Source organism: Zootoca vivipara, chromosome 2, assembly GCF_965207765.1.
Source record: "Zootoca vivipara chromosome 2, rZooViv2.hap1.1, whole genome shotgun sequence".
Classification (NCBI taxonomy): domain Eukaryota; kingdom Metazoa; phylum Chordata; class Lepidosauria; order Squamata; family Lacertidae; genus Zootoca; species Zootoca vivipara.
The window spans coordinates 15,957,095-15,975,834 of record NC_142584.1 but is presented as its reverse complement, the minus strand read 5'-3'; the positions used below and the strand labels follow the sequence as shown (position 1 = coordinate 15,975,834).

Genomic DNA, 18,740 nt, shown 5'->3' with positions numbered 1-18,740 from the left:
CCTATTAAAAATGTTGGTACCCTTACATGCATTCTGAACTATTAGGGTCCCAGTAGCACTGCACTATATGTGTGTGTTTGTCTGTAGAGGTAAGGTAAAGGTAAAGGACCCCCCTGGACAGTTAAGTCCAGTCAAAGGGGTTGCCTCGCTCATCTCGCTTTCAGGCCGAGGGAGGCGGCGTTTGTCCACAGACAGCTTTCCAGGTCATGTGGCCAGCATGACTAAACCACAACGGGACAACGTGATGAAAGCCAGTGCGCATGGAAATGCCGTTTACCTTCCCACCGCAGCGGTACCTATTTATCTATTTGCACTGGTGTGCTTTCGAACTGCTAGGTTGGCAGAAGCTGGGACAGAGCAACGGGGGCTCACCCTGTGGCGGGGATTCGAACCACTGACCTTCCGATTGGCAAGCCTAAGAGGCTCAGTGGTTTAGACCACAGCGCCACCCACACTTCAGTCCGATAACTCTGCCTTTGATTTAGGAGAGAGAGCAAAATATACTCAGAAATGTGTTAAAACGCATGTTGTGGAACAGAAGGGGTCCCTGTAGGTGAAGCTTGTATTTTATTCCCTCTATTTTATCCTGATGGGGAGCAATAGCCACTGTGATGAAGCGAAGCAAGTCCTCACAGCTAGGGCTGTCGAAATCAGCAGTTGATGGACTGGACAGCCACGTGGATGCCAGGGGATGAAAAATAAAAATAAAGGATAAGGGACAGGGAAGTGGATAATCAGGCAGTACTAGATGTTCTGGAAAGGAGAGGCTGGCATTAGGAGCTGAACTACTTTGCTGCTGCAGAGCAGAGTAACAGATCAGTGAGAGATATCAGTGGAATTTCACTGGGCACAAAATTGGACACAGATGGTCGTTTTGTTTTAGAATTAAGCCACAGACAGTTTGTGAGAAGTTTCTGTCCCAGTTAATCCAGCTCTGAGCTGGATTAATTCGCACCAGAGGGGTTGGGGGTAAGGGATCCAGTTTCAAACAGCTATACATACAACCTTGGCGAACATTTGGACCGAGCAGATGCAAAGACTTTGGCATCAATAATTTAGCGCACAGTTCAGGAAAATGTGGGTGGGTGGCTGGGGAGGTGGAGAACGAGGCCAGAAAAAAAGCACTTTTGCACTCAGCTCAAACCAACGTTTAGCCTTCAGCACATCACATTTCTGTTTTTGCCAAGTTCTACACTTAAAATTTAAAAAGAGGCTCTTTTAAAAAATCCAATGCAAGCAGCAATTCAGTCTGTGAAAATTGCAGACCCTCCAAGTGTCTCTATTTTTCCAGGAAGAGTTCCAGACTTACAGAAGGTTTCTGCTTTGAACCCGCAATGTCCTGCTTCTCCATAGGATGTTCCTATTTTCATCAGAGAAACATTGAAGGGTACGGTAGGACACCCCTATTTTCAATAGAGAAATGTTGGGGAGTATGGAGTTATGTGACCCCCCTGAGCCAAGGAGATAAGTAACTATGCAACCTTTAGAAGACATCTGAAGGCAGCCCCATAGAGGGAAGGTTTTTTTTAAAAAAAAATGTTTAATGTTGGGTTATATTTTTATATATGTCGGAAGCTGTCCAGATAAGCTGGGGCAACACATTCAGATAGGTGGGGATATAAATAATAAAACTATTATTAGCATTAATATGGAATAAGACATCCATATTTTTATCAGAGAAATGTTGGGGGGATATGGAATTGCTGTCAACATGAAAACAACAGGAATTCTAAACATATAGGTCACTTCTGAAGGCACAAAAGTACTCTATAAAGATGTTCAGTCACAAATCCTTATGCAGTGCAAGGGGTTGGACTAGATGATGACCCAAAGGGTTCCTTCCAACTCTACGATTCTATGAGTGCACCAGGCTGACAAAACTGGAGAGGCTGATTATTCCCATTTTACTGACACAGGACTGAGGCAGATACAGGTTTTGAACCGAAACTTTCAGGGCAGAATGCGTCAATAAGGAGGCAAATGCCCCTTCTTCCTCCCTAACCACTGAGATAGCCTCTAGATCAGGCATAGGCAAACTTGGCCCTCCAGGTGTTTGGGGACTACAACTCCCACCACCCCTAGCTAACAGGACCAGTGGTCGGGGATGATGGGAGTTGTAGTCTCAAAACATCTGGAGGGCCGACATTGCCTATGCGTGCTCTAAATCAATAGCGGGAATCTCTGCTTCGCAATGCCTGGAGGCTGTCGCAAAGGGATGCCCAGTTGTGAGAGCACGAGTTAATAAACCCACACTAATCAAATGAAGGCCGCTGTTGCCACTGGGGGAAAGGATGGCTAGAAAAAGAGAGAGAGAGAGAGAGCGCAATAAATCAAGCAGAGGCCACAGTGTGAGCTTGTGGACTAAGACTCACCCCCCACCCCCGCCCAGATATGGCAATGGATGAGGAAAAGAGTGATTACTTGACACTTCACCTATGGCAAGAGAAAGAAAGGGATGCCACACACTTATTTTGTCATGCACACGATTAAACCATTAATTGCTTTTTAATATACACACCAGCAGCCTATCTATGAAAATGCACGCAACAACCTATTTCACAAGAAGCTAATCCTGGTTTGCTTTCTTAGATGCCAGTTTATAACTTCTGATACTATACCACTGAGCAACAGCATCTCGTTGCTTCCTCGGTGATTATTATTATTATTTGACTAGGCTAAAATACTTCTTAGCTGGCGGTGGCAAGCAACACAAGTGGCAACAGTGGCCTCTGGTGGCCCGGGTGCCAAACAGCACACACAAACTTAAGCTAAATAAAAAAATTCTTTCAGTAGCACCTTAAAGACCAACTAAGTTTTTATTTTGGTATGAGCTTTCGTGTGCATGCACACTTCTTCAGACCAACACGGCTACCTACCTGTAACCAAAACTTAAGCTAGTTCACAGCTAAAGCTCCTAACTGCCTATAAATTGTAGGATTGATTTGGAGGGGGTGGGACTTGGGTCTTAAATGTGAGAAAAGTGTAAGGTAAAGGTAAAGGGACCCCTGACCATTAGGTCCAGTCGTGACCGACTCTGGGGTTGCACGCTCATCTCGCATTATTGGCCGAGGGAGCCGGCGTATAGCTTCCAGGTCATGTGGCCAGCATGACAAAGCCGCTTCTGGCAAACCAGAGCAGCACATGGAAACACCGTTTACCTTCCCGCTGTAGCGGTTCCTATTTATCTACTTGCATTTTGACGTGCTTTCAAACTGCTAGGTTGGCAGGAGCTGGGACCAAGCTACAGGAGCTCACCCCGTCACAGGGATTCGAACCGGCGACCTTCTGATCAGCAAGCCCTAGGCTCAGTGGTTTAACCACAGCACCACCTGGGTCCCAGGTGAGAAAAGTGTAAACGAGCATAAATAGGTTTCTTTAAATTAGCACGCTTGCAAAAGGAGGAGTTAAAAATTTGACAGCCATGCGTATTCTCCGTCTGTGCTATAATTAAATGCACTTTAAAGGTAAAGGGGTAAAGGGATCCCTGACTGTTAAGTCCAGTCGTGGACGACTCTGGGGTTGCGGCGATCATCTCACTTTATTGGCCGAGGGAGCTGGCGTACAGCTTCCGGGTCATGTGGCCAGCATGACTAAGCCGCTTCTGGCGAACCAGAGCAGCACACGGAAACGCCGTTTACCTTCCCGCTGGAGCGGCATCTATTTATCTACTTGCACTTTGACGTGCTTTCAAACTGCTAGGTTGACAGGAGCAGGGACTGAGCAATGGGAGCTGACCCCGTCGCGGGGATTCGAACCGCCGACCTTCTGATCAGCAAGCCCTAGGCTCATGCACATCAAACAAAGCATTTCTGGTAATTAAAGGCACTGGCCACCATCTAATGAAGGACAAAAGGTTGTATGCGAATGCCAGAGAGTTGTTTCTGCTATACAATCTCACCAAAAAAGAAGCTTAACGGAGGTCCCAACACAAGCTTTCCATGCTGCTAAGTTCAATAAAGAGAAAGCAGAGGAGGGAGGGAGACTTGTAACAGGAGGCCACTGAGAGCCTTCATTAATTCCAGTGCTGTGCTCTTCTTGTTATATTTTACGGCCCAGTTTCCAGACTGGGCAAAAATTAAAAGCAAGTCAACTTTGAACCTCTATCCGACATTTTTGTTTTACTCGAGGCGTATATGAATCTAGCCGTGCTGGGGTTCACACTTCACTGCTTGTAAAACAGCATGAAGATAAAGAGAGAGGTGATATTTCAGGGGACAGGGATGAAAACAATACGCCCAGCAGGGCATGTGCTCTATTTACGCACACAGGGGACTCAGCTAGACTGGTAAAGAAAAAGCGATTTATATGTGTTGTATGTACGATACAACATCGTGCCACCAGGTGGCAATGTGGAGCCCCGTTTCCCTCTACCTGTTTTACCTGTTTCAATTGACAAGGCTTTAAACTGAAACGCTACTTTGAGCTCTCTAGATCAGGGGTCCCCAGACTTACCGGAGTTTGGGCCGGTTCCCACCGCGCCGATCGCGCGGCGGGCTGGCGGGCAGGGGAGTGCGCGGCGGCACTCTTCCGGGTCGGGGGAAAAGCGCCGAAAATCCATTGTGTGCATGCGTACGGGCCTCCCCCGACCCGGAAGTGCACCATAAATGACCTCTTCCGGGTCGGGAGAGGCCCATACGCATGCGCACAAAGGATTTTCGGCGCTTTTTCCCCGACCCGGAAGAGTGCTGCCGCGCTGCGCGCCACAAGAGCGGGCGGCGGGGATCGTCGCGGGCCGGATTGGCAGGCCAATTGGGCCGCATCCGGTCCCTGGGCCGTAGTCTGGGGACCCCTGCTCTAGATCCAGCCAGGGCTTGAGTCAATGCATCTGTAAATTCTCTCTATCAATGCCTCTATTAGAATTATGAAAAGCTATAGCTTTTTCTTGTTCTTCTCTTTTGTTGCATCCTTCTCTGCTATCTCCCATTAGTTTCAACGGTAGCAACTAAGTGAAAACCCAACACACGGTAACTAAACAGGACTGAACGTGCTTTTCTTAGCAGGGGGTAACAAATAAGGCAAGAACGTGGCACAAAGCTAACACCACTTTAGGCAATTGGAAACTGGAGTGCAGTTTCAAAGATTTAGGAAATTAATCTGGTGTTGGTAAGACTTAATTGGAGCATCCTGTTCTGTTGTGGCAAAAACATTTCAGGAAGGATGAAAAAAAAAACTTGGAAAAGGTTTAGAGAGGAGCTGTGAAAATGATGAAGGGCAGTTTTTTTACGAGCTAAGAGGAGTGGTGCATTTCAGCCAGGGAAAGGATGGTTTTTAAAAAAGGGACTATGTTGCTATTTAACAAGTATTTATGAGATCATACAAATGAGGGGTGGGAATAATTGCTTACTCTAGAGGTAAAGGGACCCCTGACCATTAGGTCCAGTCGTGACCGACTCTGGGGTTGCGGCGCACATCTTGCGTTATTGGCCGAGGGAGCCGGTGTACAGCTTCCAGGTCATGTGGCCAGCATAACTAAGCCACTTCTGGCAAACCAGAGCAGCACACGGAAACGCCGTTTACCTTCCCGCTGAAGCGGTACTTATTTATCTACTTGCACTTTGACGTGCTTTCGAACTGCTAGGTTGGCAGGAGCTAGAACCGAGCAACAGGAGCTCACCCCGTCGCAGGGATTCGAACCGCCGACCTTCTGATCAGCAAGCCCTAGGCTCTGTGGCTTAGACCACAGCATCACCTGTGTCCCTTTGCTTACTCTATCCACTGCCTATAGGACAGACAAGGATATCTAATGTAGACATCAGGAAATATTCTAAGTGAAAGAGGTTCTTCAGAGGAACAGACTGCCCAAGTAATGAGTTAATCTTCATCCCTAAGGTAAGTACATATACATATACATATACATATACATATACATATACATATATCGACAGGTAGATCTATCAAGGATGTTTATGCTGCAGAACTGCCTTCCTTGGCATTAAGATGGCCATGTCTCCTACTTTACAAAGGGCAGTCCTCTAAAGTGGTACCTTGGTTCTCAAACTTAATCCGTTCCAGAAGTCAGTTCTAATACCAAAGCTTTCCAAAAACCAAGGCACGCTTTCCCATAGAAAGTCATGCAAAATGGATTAACCCAACCCCTAAAACAGCAATTTAAAATGAATTTTACTATCTAATGAAACCACTGATCCATAAAATGAAAGCAATAAACAATGTACTGCAGTCACACAATCAATCAATCAATCAGTAGCTGAACTGGGTTCCACAGTGTTCACAAAAACAAAACAAAAAAGCTGCAAAAACAAAAATGCAGACCTCGGTGTAACACTCAAAATGGAAGTGTGGCACTCAAATCAGAGCACGTTCAGCTTCCGTAAAAAGTTTGTTTTCTGACTGATTAAGGTGGTCCGACTGGAATGATTTATGGAGCTGGCTGATGCAGGGGAAGGGGGGCAGAAGTAGATATAAGTGGTTAAAGGCTATTATGATAGAAGAAATAATATTTGAATGTATTTTTTAAAAAAATTGGGGTAGAAATTTTGAGGCTAAGGGAAGAAACAGAGATGGATGGGAAAATAAATTTAGATTTGGATTAATTAATGAATTTATAGGTTGAGGATAGTTGATGTTCTGTTTTAGATTAGAATTGGTTGTGAAATAATGGAAAAAATGTGATAAACTGATTTAAGATGATAAAGGAAAATTGCTTAATTTACATTTAAAATTGGACCCAGTGTGGGGGGAATCGAGGAAGTCCACAATGTTAATTCCATGTAAGAATTGATATATTTTTCTCCCCCCCCCCGCTTTTTATGTTTTATTTTTGCCAAATTTTGTATTTTGAATTGTTTGAAAATTAAAAAATATTATTGTTTGGGGGGGGTGGAGTTTGCAAACTGGAACACTTACTTTTGCAGTGTTCGGGTTCCAAGTTGTTTGAGTACCAAGGCGTTTGAGAACCACTGTAATTAAAGGATTGCCTTTCTCAAGTCTGGTTTAATGACAAATAAACATAAGGAAGGGACAGCACGGAAGCCTGGAGTTGATTTTGAAAAGTGCCACGATACAATAAATAAGATCCGATTTTGAAAAGCACTTACAACACCTGAGCAGATACTAAGTAATACCCCCAGCTCGAAAAAGGGGGAAAGGAGCAAATCTCTCCCCTCATCTACCTTATGACAATCACCTCCAGGAATAACTTCCAGAATATGCACCAAGGGCCCTTCATTCCTGTTAATGCCTCCTACAACGTTCAAGCCGAGGCCGGTTCCCTTGGAAACAGTGATGATCTGAAACACGCTGTCACTAGACAAGAAGAGAAAACAAAGTTAGCTTTCAAAGGTCAGCGGCTGAAACGCCAGGATCAGCCTGAAGCAGGCATCTCCTTTTGTTTTCTCCTAAGGATGCTATGGAATCAAGGTTGCTCCAAGATGCTTACATTTTAATTGGGGGGAGCTGCCTTCATTTCAAAAGATGCAGGCAGCTACAGGTGGCTGTTTGTGTAACCAGAGGTTGAATCAAGCAGTGCTGTGTGGACGGGAACCTTCAGAGCATTTACTTAATGTAATTCTGCTCTCATAAAGGACAAATCCGCTTCAGTGAGCCCAGGAGGAATCCCTATACAATCTGCCTTTGATAATAAAGCCGTCAAAGGAAGATACCCCAGCAAGGTAGATAAAAATCAAATATTTTCTAAAAATTAATAGGATTTTTAAATTATTATTTAAATTGGATTTTTAAAATGAAATGCTTTTGGAGGAAAATCTTTCTAAAGATAGTTTTCTATTTAAGTTACATTATAGTCCAAAGGCTATTCATCAGGAAATAAGGATCTGTTTAAGTTTTTCATGTGTGCTAAAACTCAGTCTAAGTTTGTTTGTTTTTTAAAAACTGTTTAACCACATCAGTTAACAAACATGGATACATATGCTATAATGTTATTATTTTAGTTAAATAAATTGTTGAAATTGTTATTAAGGAAATGATTATTTTTCTCCTTCCAGTAAAGTGCTGCAGAAAAGTTGTCCAAATATAAACAGTTAACTTATTAAACGTCACAATAATTTCATAATTATTTGTCTATGTATTTCCAATAGTATAAACAATAGTATAACCAAATCAGTATTTTTTGATATAACTGTAAAAACTACTCTAAAATTTATTGTTCCAAAAATGAAACCTTCATCTGGTTGTAAATATTAAGATTATACCAGCAAGAATGAGTCTTTCTGTAAAAAAAAAAATTTAAATTAAGTCTTATGACTAGTGATTTAAATTGTGATTTAAATTGATTTGATTTAAATCAAATCCACCCTGTACCTCAGAAGATGATTTTTGATCCCGTCACGAAGCCTTTGCATGCGCAAAGATGAGTTTTATGAACTAGGGCTGGGCGATATGTCGATATATCACCCAAAACTGGTTTGAAGTCCATATTTTTATTTTGTTTTATTATGGTTTGTGTCTGTGAGTGCTTCATATCTGCCAAGTTGCTGTCAGAGAAATAAGGGACCGGGCGGAAATAGGAGACCGGAAGTAGCGCTGCCGCCATTTTGGAACTGGGTGGAGCATGCTCAGAAGTGACTTTTGATGCTGCTTTGCCCAGTTCCAAAATGGCCGCCATGCCAGATGTCGCACTGCAGCCATTTTGGAACTGGGCAGAGCAGCATCAAAAGTCGCTTCGGAGCATGCTCTGCCCAGTTCCAAAATGGCCGCCGCACCAGAATAAACCGGGAAAAAACAAAAAAAAATCCGTTTTTTCAGCTAGGAACAGCTGGAAAAATGGGAATTTCCCAGGGAAAACGGGGGACTTGGCAGCTATGGTGTGCTTTGCAAAAATTACAATGTGGGGGAAACTGTGAAGCCAGCCAATGCTTCACAGGCCCGTTTCCTGTGTCCCTATAGGCTGTACGCATATCCTTGAGCCCTCCATATATTGGCAGACTGCAGTTTCCATCATCCTCTGACCACTGGGCCTGCTAGCAAGGGCTGATGGGAGTTGGAGTCCACAGCACCTGCTTTGCAGAAAAACAATCCGTGCTAGACCAGACTGGGCGAAACGGCCCTGATGAAATCCACAGCCAACTCACTTCCCCAAGCAGATTGGCAGAAAAACAGAACATGAAATAAATGAATGTGTCAGAATTCATACAAATTCCGCTTTGATAGCATCCATTCGCTTTTGGCAGCTCGGGGTGGGTAAGATGGTTTCTGCAACGCTAACACTGTCATGCTTTCAATAGCTATTTCCCACAAATTCTTGGAGCAGGCGGGCGGAGAAACAATCTCCAAATGATTTCAAAAGTTACTTTGTGGTGGCTTGAAGAGAAGTCGCTGGCAGGGGCTTTCCGTGGAGGTTTGCAATGATGTCGCTTGGATGCAGCAGCTGTGGGCTTAGTGACCTCGAAGACGATCCCCAACAGAGGCTCTCAGCAGGTTTACCTTAGAAGGAGAGAGAAAGGCAAAAGGACATACGGTGGTACCTTGGTTCTCAAACGCCTTGGTTCTCAAACACTGAAAACCTGGTGGTTGTCGGCTATTTTTCCGGGGCGCCTGCACCAATCAGAAGCTGCACCTTGGTTTTCGAACATTTCGGAAGTTGAACGGACTTCCGGAACGGATTACGTTTGGCGTTTTTGTTTTTGCTATTTATTTTGCGTTTTTGTGGCTTTTTCGGTTAATTTGTTTTGTGACGGTGTGGAACCCTGTTCAGCTACTGACTGATTGATTGTGTGACTGCGGAAATGGATAAAAGCCCCCCATCCAAACAATGACCATCATCAGTGCAGGTATGAAAAAAAATAATTTTAATTTTTATCGTCTACAATGCTCTCTTACAGTGGTACCTCTAGTTACAGACTCGATCCATTCCGGGGTGCCGTTTGCACCCCGAAAAGTCCACAACTAGAGTGATGCTTCTGTGCACAGCGCGAAAGAGCACTTCTGTGCACGTGCAAGATGTGCAGAGTGCATCTGCGCACGTGCGCGGGGTGAAACCTGGAAGTATACACTTCCAGGTTTGCCACGTTTGTATCCTGAAAAAACGCAACCAGAGACTGACGTAAAAAGAGGTACGACTGTATTTGTTTTATAGTGCAGTACATTGTTTATTGCTTTCATTCTATGGATCAATGGTCTCATTAGATAGTAAACATCATGTTAAATTGCTGTTTTAGGGGCTGCTTTTAAAAGTATGGAACGGATTAATCTGTTTTGCATTGCTTTCTATGGGAAAGCTCGCCTTGGTTTTGGAACAGACTTCCATAACGGATTAAGTTGGAGAACCATGGTACCACTGTATATCCTCAGTTACATTCTGGAAACCTCGAATCCACAATTTGCAACACAGATGATCAAATCTGATGAAAGAGAAGCCATACAGGTTTCTTGGGGCTGGACTAGTGCTGAGCAGTTGGCTTGCTGGTCTTTACTTCCATTTGCTGTTCATAAGGCTAATACAAGGTGTGACCAGAAAGTTCGGTGAATGGTCACAGAAATCGGACAGGGGGGAAAATTCGAACACACATAACTTACAGGCCTTCAAAGCAGGCCCCCTCTGATGCAATGCACTGTTGACAACGTTCATAGAACTGTAGGAAACTTCTGGTGAAATCCTCTTCTCTTACTGCTTTCTTTTCCCTTGTTAAAGCAGCTTGGACGTGTGAAATGTTGGAAAATCTGTGGCCTTTCTGTGCAGATTTCAGTTTGGGGAAAAGGGAGAAATCCGGTGGGGCCAGATCGGGAGAATGTGGAGGATGGGACAACTCAGTAACGTCAGTAACAATTTCACGCAGAATATGCAATTCTTCCGCCATCATTTGACGGAGAAACGCTGATCAATAACTCACAAACTCTGCCAACATTTGCCGCCGTTCTGCTCGTTGACAGTCTGCCAGACCGAGGGTCATCTTCGATGGTTTGCCGCCCTTCATGGAAACACTTAAACCACTCATACACTGTCCTTCGAGTTACAGTTTCATCTCTGTACACAACAGTGAGCATTTCGTAGGTTTCCGATGCCGATGGTATGTCTGAATATTTCTCGCTGTCAGATTTCTGTGACCACCGAACATTCTAGTCACACCTTGTATTTAGTGGCAATTGCCTTGTATAGTAACTGCTTGTGCAGCTCAGAGTGTTCCCAAATTACAAGCAAGGAACTTTATGCTGTTACAAACCCAATGAGGACCAAGACACTGCTTTGTAATGTGTGAAATGAGCCCCTAGGGGGCATTGCCACCCTTCTCTCTTGCTCAACTGATTTTTAAGGAAGTATCGATTGAACAGAGGTGTTCTTTCTGTCCATCAAACATCAACCCACACATAAAATCTGGGTTAAGGGTCTACCTTCCAAATCATGCAAGCATTCCTAGCAACCTGAAATATTAATGGAGGCCGCCAGGCCACCAAACATATTCTATGCTGCACAAAGAAGATATATAACCAGCAGCTCACCAGCTAGGAGTTGCGTCGGGGAATTCCTCACAGAGCCAGTGTTGCTATGCGAACTGCACTTCTCCATCAGGTTCAGAAATTCTATCATGGAAACAAAGAAGATGAAGAGATGTTATCAATGTCACTTCTGAACGTCTCGTTCTAAGGCTTTTCAAGGAAATGGCACCGAGGATTGCATCCAACAAAGTTGTTATAGCACAACAACGGCTTGTGCAACAGGACTTCCTCTCCCACTTCTCGCAGCCCCTCTAAGTCAGTTCCATTGTGCAGGCCTGGGACAACTTGGTTGTGTGCAACCCTTACCAAATGTTGGACGAAAACTTTGCTTTCATTCAGCCTCTTACATGGCAGCGAATTCCTGCAGCAGTGCTTGACCTAGTCCCACTCCAGAAGGAGAATGGTGGAAGAAAAAATGTTCAATCAGTATAGCATGAAACTCTTAATCACAGGGCCATGGGTTCAATCCCCATGCTGGGCAAGTTTCCTGCATTGCGGGGGGCTCGATTGGTGACCCTTGTGGTCCCTTCCAACTCTACAATTCTTTAAATTCAAGAACAAATGATACAAGAATCAACGGCCCCAGTTCAAGCTGGAGTTCAGTTTCAAATATGGTTAAGATGCACCACTTGCAAAGTACAACTGAGCACATTATTATTAGTAGTAGTAGTAGTAGTAATGATATACAGTGGAACCTCGGTTTACGAACGCAATCCGTTCCATGGAGGCATGTGAGCTGCGCAGAAGCGATCTGCGCATCCGACGCCACGGAACCCGGATGTAAACACTTCCGGGTCCGCGGCGTTCGTAAACGGAGGCGTTCATAAACAGAGGCAGTTGTAAACCGATGTTCCACTGTGGTGCCCTATACCCAGAGGTCTCAGGGTGGTTCATAGAATAAAATCAAAATATAAAACCAAAAAATATATAATCAAAATAAAAACAACCCATAACCCCCATCCACCCCACCCCCAAAACACATTTTAGAAGGGCACAGGATCCTCATGACATTTAAAGTAAGATAATAAACAAACCCGGACAAGAGCCACTCATTGGAAAGACCATGATCTCAGAAATGTTTGCACATTGTGAGGGACGAGGGATACAGGGAAGTCCCTCCCATCTTAAGTTCCAGCCCATCCCCAAGCGCGGGAGAGAGTAAGGAGAGCTCTGCCTCCAGCGGAGAGTCAGGAAGTGGTGTCCGAGGCTCAGGCAAGGTTGTGGAGCCCAGGCCGCAGGTGGGACAGGAAGTAGGACGCACAGGGGGGAGGCCAATTCCCCCAACTCCCGAATTGCGACGCAAACGTAGGGGGAAGAGGTTGGGTCTGCCAAAGCTGTGGTGCTGGAAGAAAACGCGCCAATCGCCATTCGGGAGTTCAGACACCTCACCTTAAGGATGCATTTTTACTGCTCTGAACACTGTAAATAATCAGCACTTAATAAAAACCTTAAAAGACCATGCTGGAGTCGTTACTCTAGAGTAGCCATACCAGGCCCTCTGACACACATCCTTGTATGAAATCAAACAAGAAGCCAAATATACGGTAGTCTACAGATAGGGCTGCTACAGTGCAGTGTCAGATACCCCTCAAATCCGAAAATCATGAGCATGGCCCACAAGTCAAATCTAGTCCCTCACACCTGTCTTACACAATCTTTCCTAAATGCCTACTTCTTTGGGAACTGGCAGTCTTGACTGAGAAGCCATTTTCCTAAAATTGGAGCCACTATTAAGTCTCTGTCTTGTTATTGCACCTGACTTTCATGAGTATAAAACATGGGTCGGCAAACTAAGGTCCGCGGGCCGGATCAGGCCCAATTGCCCTCCGGATCCAGCCTGCAGACAGTCCTGGAATCGCCGCTTGGATCGGCGCGATCATTGGGGCTACGCCATATTTTTTGCAATTTTGGGGGGTGGCGCCATTCCCCACACACACACACTGCGGCGGCGGCACCTCCTCCATCCCGGCTTCTCCCCACCCTGTGGAGGAAGGGAGCTGGGCTTTGATTGGTGCCAGCCAATCAAAAGCCTCGCCGCCCGCACGCTGGCCTCTCCGTCCATGACGGCGCTGTGGGCATCGTGACGGGCGCATCGTGGGGCTTCGCCTGGAGCTTGGCGCACCTGCTGGCCCCGCGCTTGGTGCCCGGGAAAGCTGGCCCGGAAAGGAGAGGCGCCGCCACCACCACAGGATCCCAACCGCAGGCAGAGCGGCAGAGGAGGTAGGAAAGGGGGGGTTGGGGGGAGAGGGGGAGAGAGAGAAGCCCCCCTCCGCTATGTGTGTGTGCAGTCCGGCCTGCTGCAAGGTCTGAGGGGCAGTGAACCGGCCCCCTGCTTAAAAAGTTTGCTGATCCCTGGTATAAAAGGAAACTCAGCAGAACTCAGGGAGGGCAAGAGAGTGGAGCCCTCCAAGATATGCTGCACCTAGGTCCTATAAGGCTTTGCAGCTGTGGATTAAAGGCAGGGCCAGCCCTACCTTCAGGCAGATTGAGGCAGGTGGCTCAGGGGGCTGGAGCTAGAGTGGAGAACATCAGAAAGATATGGGAGGAAAGAGCTATGTCTGCTATACAGCCTGCCCAGCACCTCCCTGAACTAGCTAGATGCCTTCAGGTGCAGTATGTAGAGGACGACCGGTGTTAGAAACTCAAGATATATAAACTAGGTGCCAAATCAGAGGCGTCTTTGCCATAGGGCCTAGTGGCGCGTTGCGCCAGGGCGCCAGCCTCTGGGGATGCTGGCGGGGCGCAACCGACCACTAAGCCCTATGCTGGTCCTGCCGCCGCGCTGCGCCTCCTTCTCCTTTTCCCCACGCTGTGTGCGCGCTGGTGGCGAAGCCTCTCCGGAGGCCGCACTCTCCCCTTCTCGGCCCTGTGGCTCTCCACGCAGTGATGGCTCAGCTGAGGTGGATCATTGAGGCCTCCCGGCGAGGGGGAGGCAGCGAGCATGGCGGACCTGTTGCGGGATGTGGCGGCGGCGGAGGACGAGGCACCGTGGTTGAGGCCGGGTGGGAAGGCGCACTGCGCTCCCCAGGAGGCTTCGGTGCTGCTCTTCCCCGGCCAAGGCAGCCGCTGAGGAAAGTGCGGGAGAAGCGGCAGGCGTGCGTGTGGGGGAACCCCGGGGGGGCGACCTAGGGATCCCTGCACCAGGGCGCGAGACAAGCTTAAGACGCTACTGTGGCAAATGGCTCCTTAAACCAGGGTTACAGTCACCAAAATTAAATGCATAATTGCCATTTAGGGGCTAGACGGCTCGAAAGCCGTATTTGACAATGTGCTGCCTTAGTTGAAGTACAAGATTCCACCCACCCCCACTTCAATTCTATGTAGAAAAGCTGTTCACATTGGCAGTAGAACCCTTTCTTCAGCTCTGGCGATGGGACATCCTCCGCAGCCTTTGAAATTAGCCAGGCGCCAGGGACATTTTGCTCCTGGCTATCGGCCACTGGTGACCAAGTGAAGATGCCTGGGCACCGGCATGGCGCCTGATGTCTCCACCATCTTGAGGTGCATGCCTGGGGATCCTTGGATTGTGACTGTTTTCACCCGCTAGCAACACACCCTGTAGAGTTCTATCCATTATATTTTATCTGCACAGTCAGAATGAATTTCAGGAACCAAGAAACCGTAATGTGTTAGGCTGGCCTTGATGAAAAGGCACTGGAAATCACAGAACAGCCTTGCTACTGCTAGAGGAAGAAAAAAATTCCCCACTGCTATTTCGACAACAGTGACGGCAAGTGTACAAGAAGGAGTTTAATTCTGTCTACCGGAATGATCAAACTGCTTGTGGATTTTAATTATTCAAGAAGGATAGAGGAAACTAGGTCAGCATTCCTTGGCTGAAAGTGGATTAAGAAAACACCTCAAATCTGTACAATAGGAAGAGACGAGACAGGGAGACGGAGAAAGCCGTATGTATACAGCTGGCAATTGCAGAGTGAAATGATGTACGGACAATGCTAGGTCAAAAATTGAGGGAAATTAACAGAGCTTCCTTTGGACACAGATGGCTGCCACCAATTCCTAGTGCCTTGTGTGAATCTAGAGACCAGAGGATCTGGGATACTTGTCTGCATTAGCAGAAGTGTAATGCTGATAAAAGAAGGGAAGGAAATCAAACCACTACAATTCACAAATGAGAAAGACAGCAGCTATTTATCCACGTTTCAGGAAAAGATAATGTAAAACATAAACTGATGAGCTTGTCACACTTCTACTTCTCTTTTGATTTCAAAGGGTGAGGGGAGAGATTTTAAAATTATAGCAGGAACAAATTCAGTTTGGTTTCTTTAAGCACCCACCTTTCCCAGCAATAAGCTGTTTCAGAAAAGTTCTTTTGGATAAAACTGAATGGCCTTTGCTATAAGCCAGGAGTCCCCAAACTAAAACTCGGGGGCCGGATGCGGCCCGCGCGAGCCAATTGTGCGGTCCCCGATGACCCCTCCCCGCCTGCTCTTACCAGCGCGTCACAGTGCATTTGCCCATCTCCGAGACGGCGCAGCGCCAGAAATATTTCCGGTGCTGCACCGACCCAGGAGTGCACCGGAAATGACGTCTGCGCATGCACAGAAGCCATTTCCGGCACCACCCTGCGCCAGAAAAAGCGAGTGCACGCTGTGCGTATGGGAGCGTGTTCCCCTGCCCTCCGGCCTGCCGCGTGATCGGCGCTGGAGGAACTGGCCCGAAGCTGGGTAAGTTTGGGGACCCCTGTGAGCCATTTTCTGATTGCTAAAGAGAAATGGTGATGGAAAGGCTAACGCTAAGGCAAGGTAAGGGAAAATGGAGGGGTGAAGAGTCTATGGCCATTTTGCTCCCTTATAGGCTTGAATAAATCTTTTAAAATGTTTTCTTACTTTCTGCTTCTTCAGCTCTGGCAATGAGTAAAGACACGTGACTGGTTGCTGATGCTGTTTGCAATTATGTCAACAGCTCTGTGGGGTTAAACAGAAAATGTAGGGGTTAAAATATACAGATTTTCTCCATTAAGCTGCTGCAAGGACTCTGCTACTATGCAACAGGAAATTGTCTCTATGAGCTGAAAGGCAATGCATGCCTAGCAAGGCATAGCTTTAATATCACAGCACAGTAAGACCACAATCCTAAGAATCCTTGCTGGAAGCATGCCCAACCGAAAATCCTGTTAATTTTCAGATCAAAGGTGTTAGGTTTTTGCTTTAAAAAGTGGAATATGTAATTAATTAATTAGCACAGCACTTCAGTAACATGCTAGCATTAGGGAGCCAATGTATCTCTGTGAATGTTTAAACTCTGAAGACCTGGGTTTGAGTCTGTAAAATGGGAACAACATAGAGGTGCACATCACAGGGTTATTGCGAGGGGAAATTTCTCATGTGGTTCAATCTGCAGCCATTATGATCCGTGTTTTAGTTAAATGTCTAAATGCTACCTTTCATTAGCTACACCAATTAAGTTTTTGCCATTGACTTCTAAAATCAACTCTCCAGTAGGCAATCAACATTAAGAAAGCAAGAGGCCAATAATGAATGACAATTTGATTGTACGAGTTAGCAGGGACAAACAAACACTAAGCACATAAAACACAAAATATTTTGATATCAGATTTACCATAAAATGCCAGCAATATATAATTCACAGCTTTCAGATTTGCTCCCTTATGGCTGAGCTCTGAATGAATACAGGTACATCATTTCCGTATTTTTCTGTCTATAAGACGCCCCCATGTATAAGACACCCCCATGTATTTTTGTGGCAACAACCAATCGCCAGTCCACCCTTGGCACTATCCATGTATAAGAGGCCCCCTAATTTCTGACATTACTGTATTTTTTAGGACAAAAACCTAGTCTTATACACAGAAAAATACGGTACGTTATAATAGAACATCCTGAGAACATCATAATGCAAACTGACATTTTGTCTTCTGCCACAATGTTCATGCTGGGATATAACTGCAACCATTATGTGGAATGGCCATCACCGATCAGCTGTTCTGACCCGCCGACAGGAAGAAAGTTGATAAGCTTTTCCCACTTGCTCAACTAGCGGTGTGTGACCAGGAAGAGAGACCAGGCACTGAGCTCTTTCACAAAATGTTACTGCGTATGAGCCATAGGGATTGCAATTCAGTTAAAAGGCAAGTGTGCTTCGTGCCTGATCTCCCTTTACTCTGCCTAATGTGTATTCATGGAACTGTAATGAAAAGTGGTGGGGAGAATACGAATACATAAAGTTGTTTTTAGCAGCAGTGCAGGCAACCACAATAACACGAAAGGCAATTATTCACTATCTACTGCAGCCACACACACACACGGTAATATCCTCTTTATGAAAACTCCATAGGCTTCTTCAGATTGCTTTTGATAGCCTCCGATAAGCTCAGTGCCTGTTGAGCAAGCAAAAGCAGCAAGAGATAAACAGGTCCATTTCCTCTGTTCCAGTAAATATACCGAGGTAATTGCTAAATACTTTTTATGAAGATCTCAGCTGCCGTCTATTTCAGGGTGGGCTGCAAGAGCCCAGAAGGGGCCTGACAGGAGCACTCCTGGCTTGTTAAGAGCAAACTGAACACATAAGCCAATTACCTAATCTGTTTGGGCAGTCCGGAAATGCAATGTGATGTATACAGTTTGATTGATTTCCTGAGGACCCATAATAGTCCTCATAATGGAAGAAAAAAAAATAGCAAGGCAATGGTGGATTTCAGAAAAGTTGCAATGTGCGATTCTTATAGGGGGTATGAACTTCTATTCACAATGCAGCTTGTTTTTTCAAAAATAAATAAATTTATGTCAACACTTTCAATATTATTATCCAATCCATACTAGAAGATATTGTGTTACCCACAGAATAAGGATGCATTCCAAGCGCTTTTGCAAATGTTTACCAAAAAATAGTTGCTGAAAGTGATTGGTTTGTTTTCCTTTTATAGATTTGCTCTCTATGTTTGGCTGGGGCAAGCAATGCTTCCCCGGCCAAGTGGCGTGGCTACATCTACCCGGTTACCTTTCAATGTCTGCCACTGCCGCACCCTTTTGCAAATTCTCACTTGAGGTCTAGAGACCTACAGTGCATCTCAGTCCCTTTAAAGATGATGTGGTTTCAACTGGGAGACAGCAAAGAGGAAATCCTCCCTGCAGGAGGAGAAGTCCTTTGCAGGTGTGGGAAGCCTGAGTATCACCCTGAATATTCAGTTGGTAGGAGACCTGCATTTGCCGCTCAGTTATCATATAAAACACCTTTTATCGGCCTCCTCCAGAATCATTGTTTCATAGAGTTGTGGCACAAAGAGCTTAGATTTATTTGGAACTGTTATAAGAAAAACTGCTCCCTTTCCCTTACGGGGTATTCCCATA

At 45.7% G+C, this 18,740-nt stretch overlaps 1 protein-coding gene across 3 annotated transcripts in view; it reads right to left on the bottom strand.

Moving 5' to 3' along the window:
* The window catches only part of STXBP4 (syntaxin binding protein 4), a 133,896-nt gene that overhangs the window by 113,896 nt on the left and 1,260 nt on the right, over positions 1-18,740 (bottom strand). For 2 of the 3 annotated variants that reach the window (XM_035103825.3, XM_088661372.1), the window contains exons 2-4: positions 11,413-11,493; positions 9,267-9,399; positions 7,131-7,263 (exon numbers count right to left, since the gene is read on the bottom strand). In XM_035103825.3, coding sequence (XP_034959716.3) covers positions 7,131-7,263; positions 9,267-9,399; positions 11,413-11,493 — 347 coding nt within the window. Of the gene's footprint in view, positions 1-7,130; positions 7,264-9,266; positions 9,400-11,412; positions 11,494-16,259; positions 16,338-18,740 lie in introns of all 3 variants that reach the window. The other variant, XM_088661373.1, reaches the window with a different exon arrangement.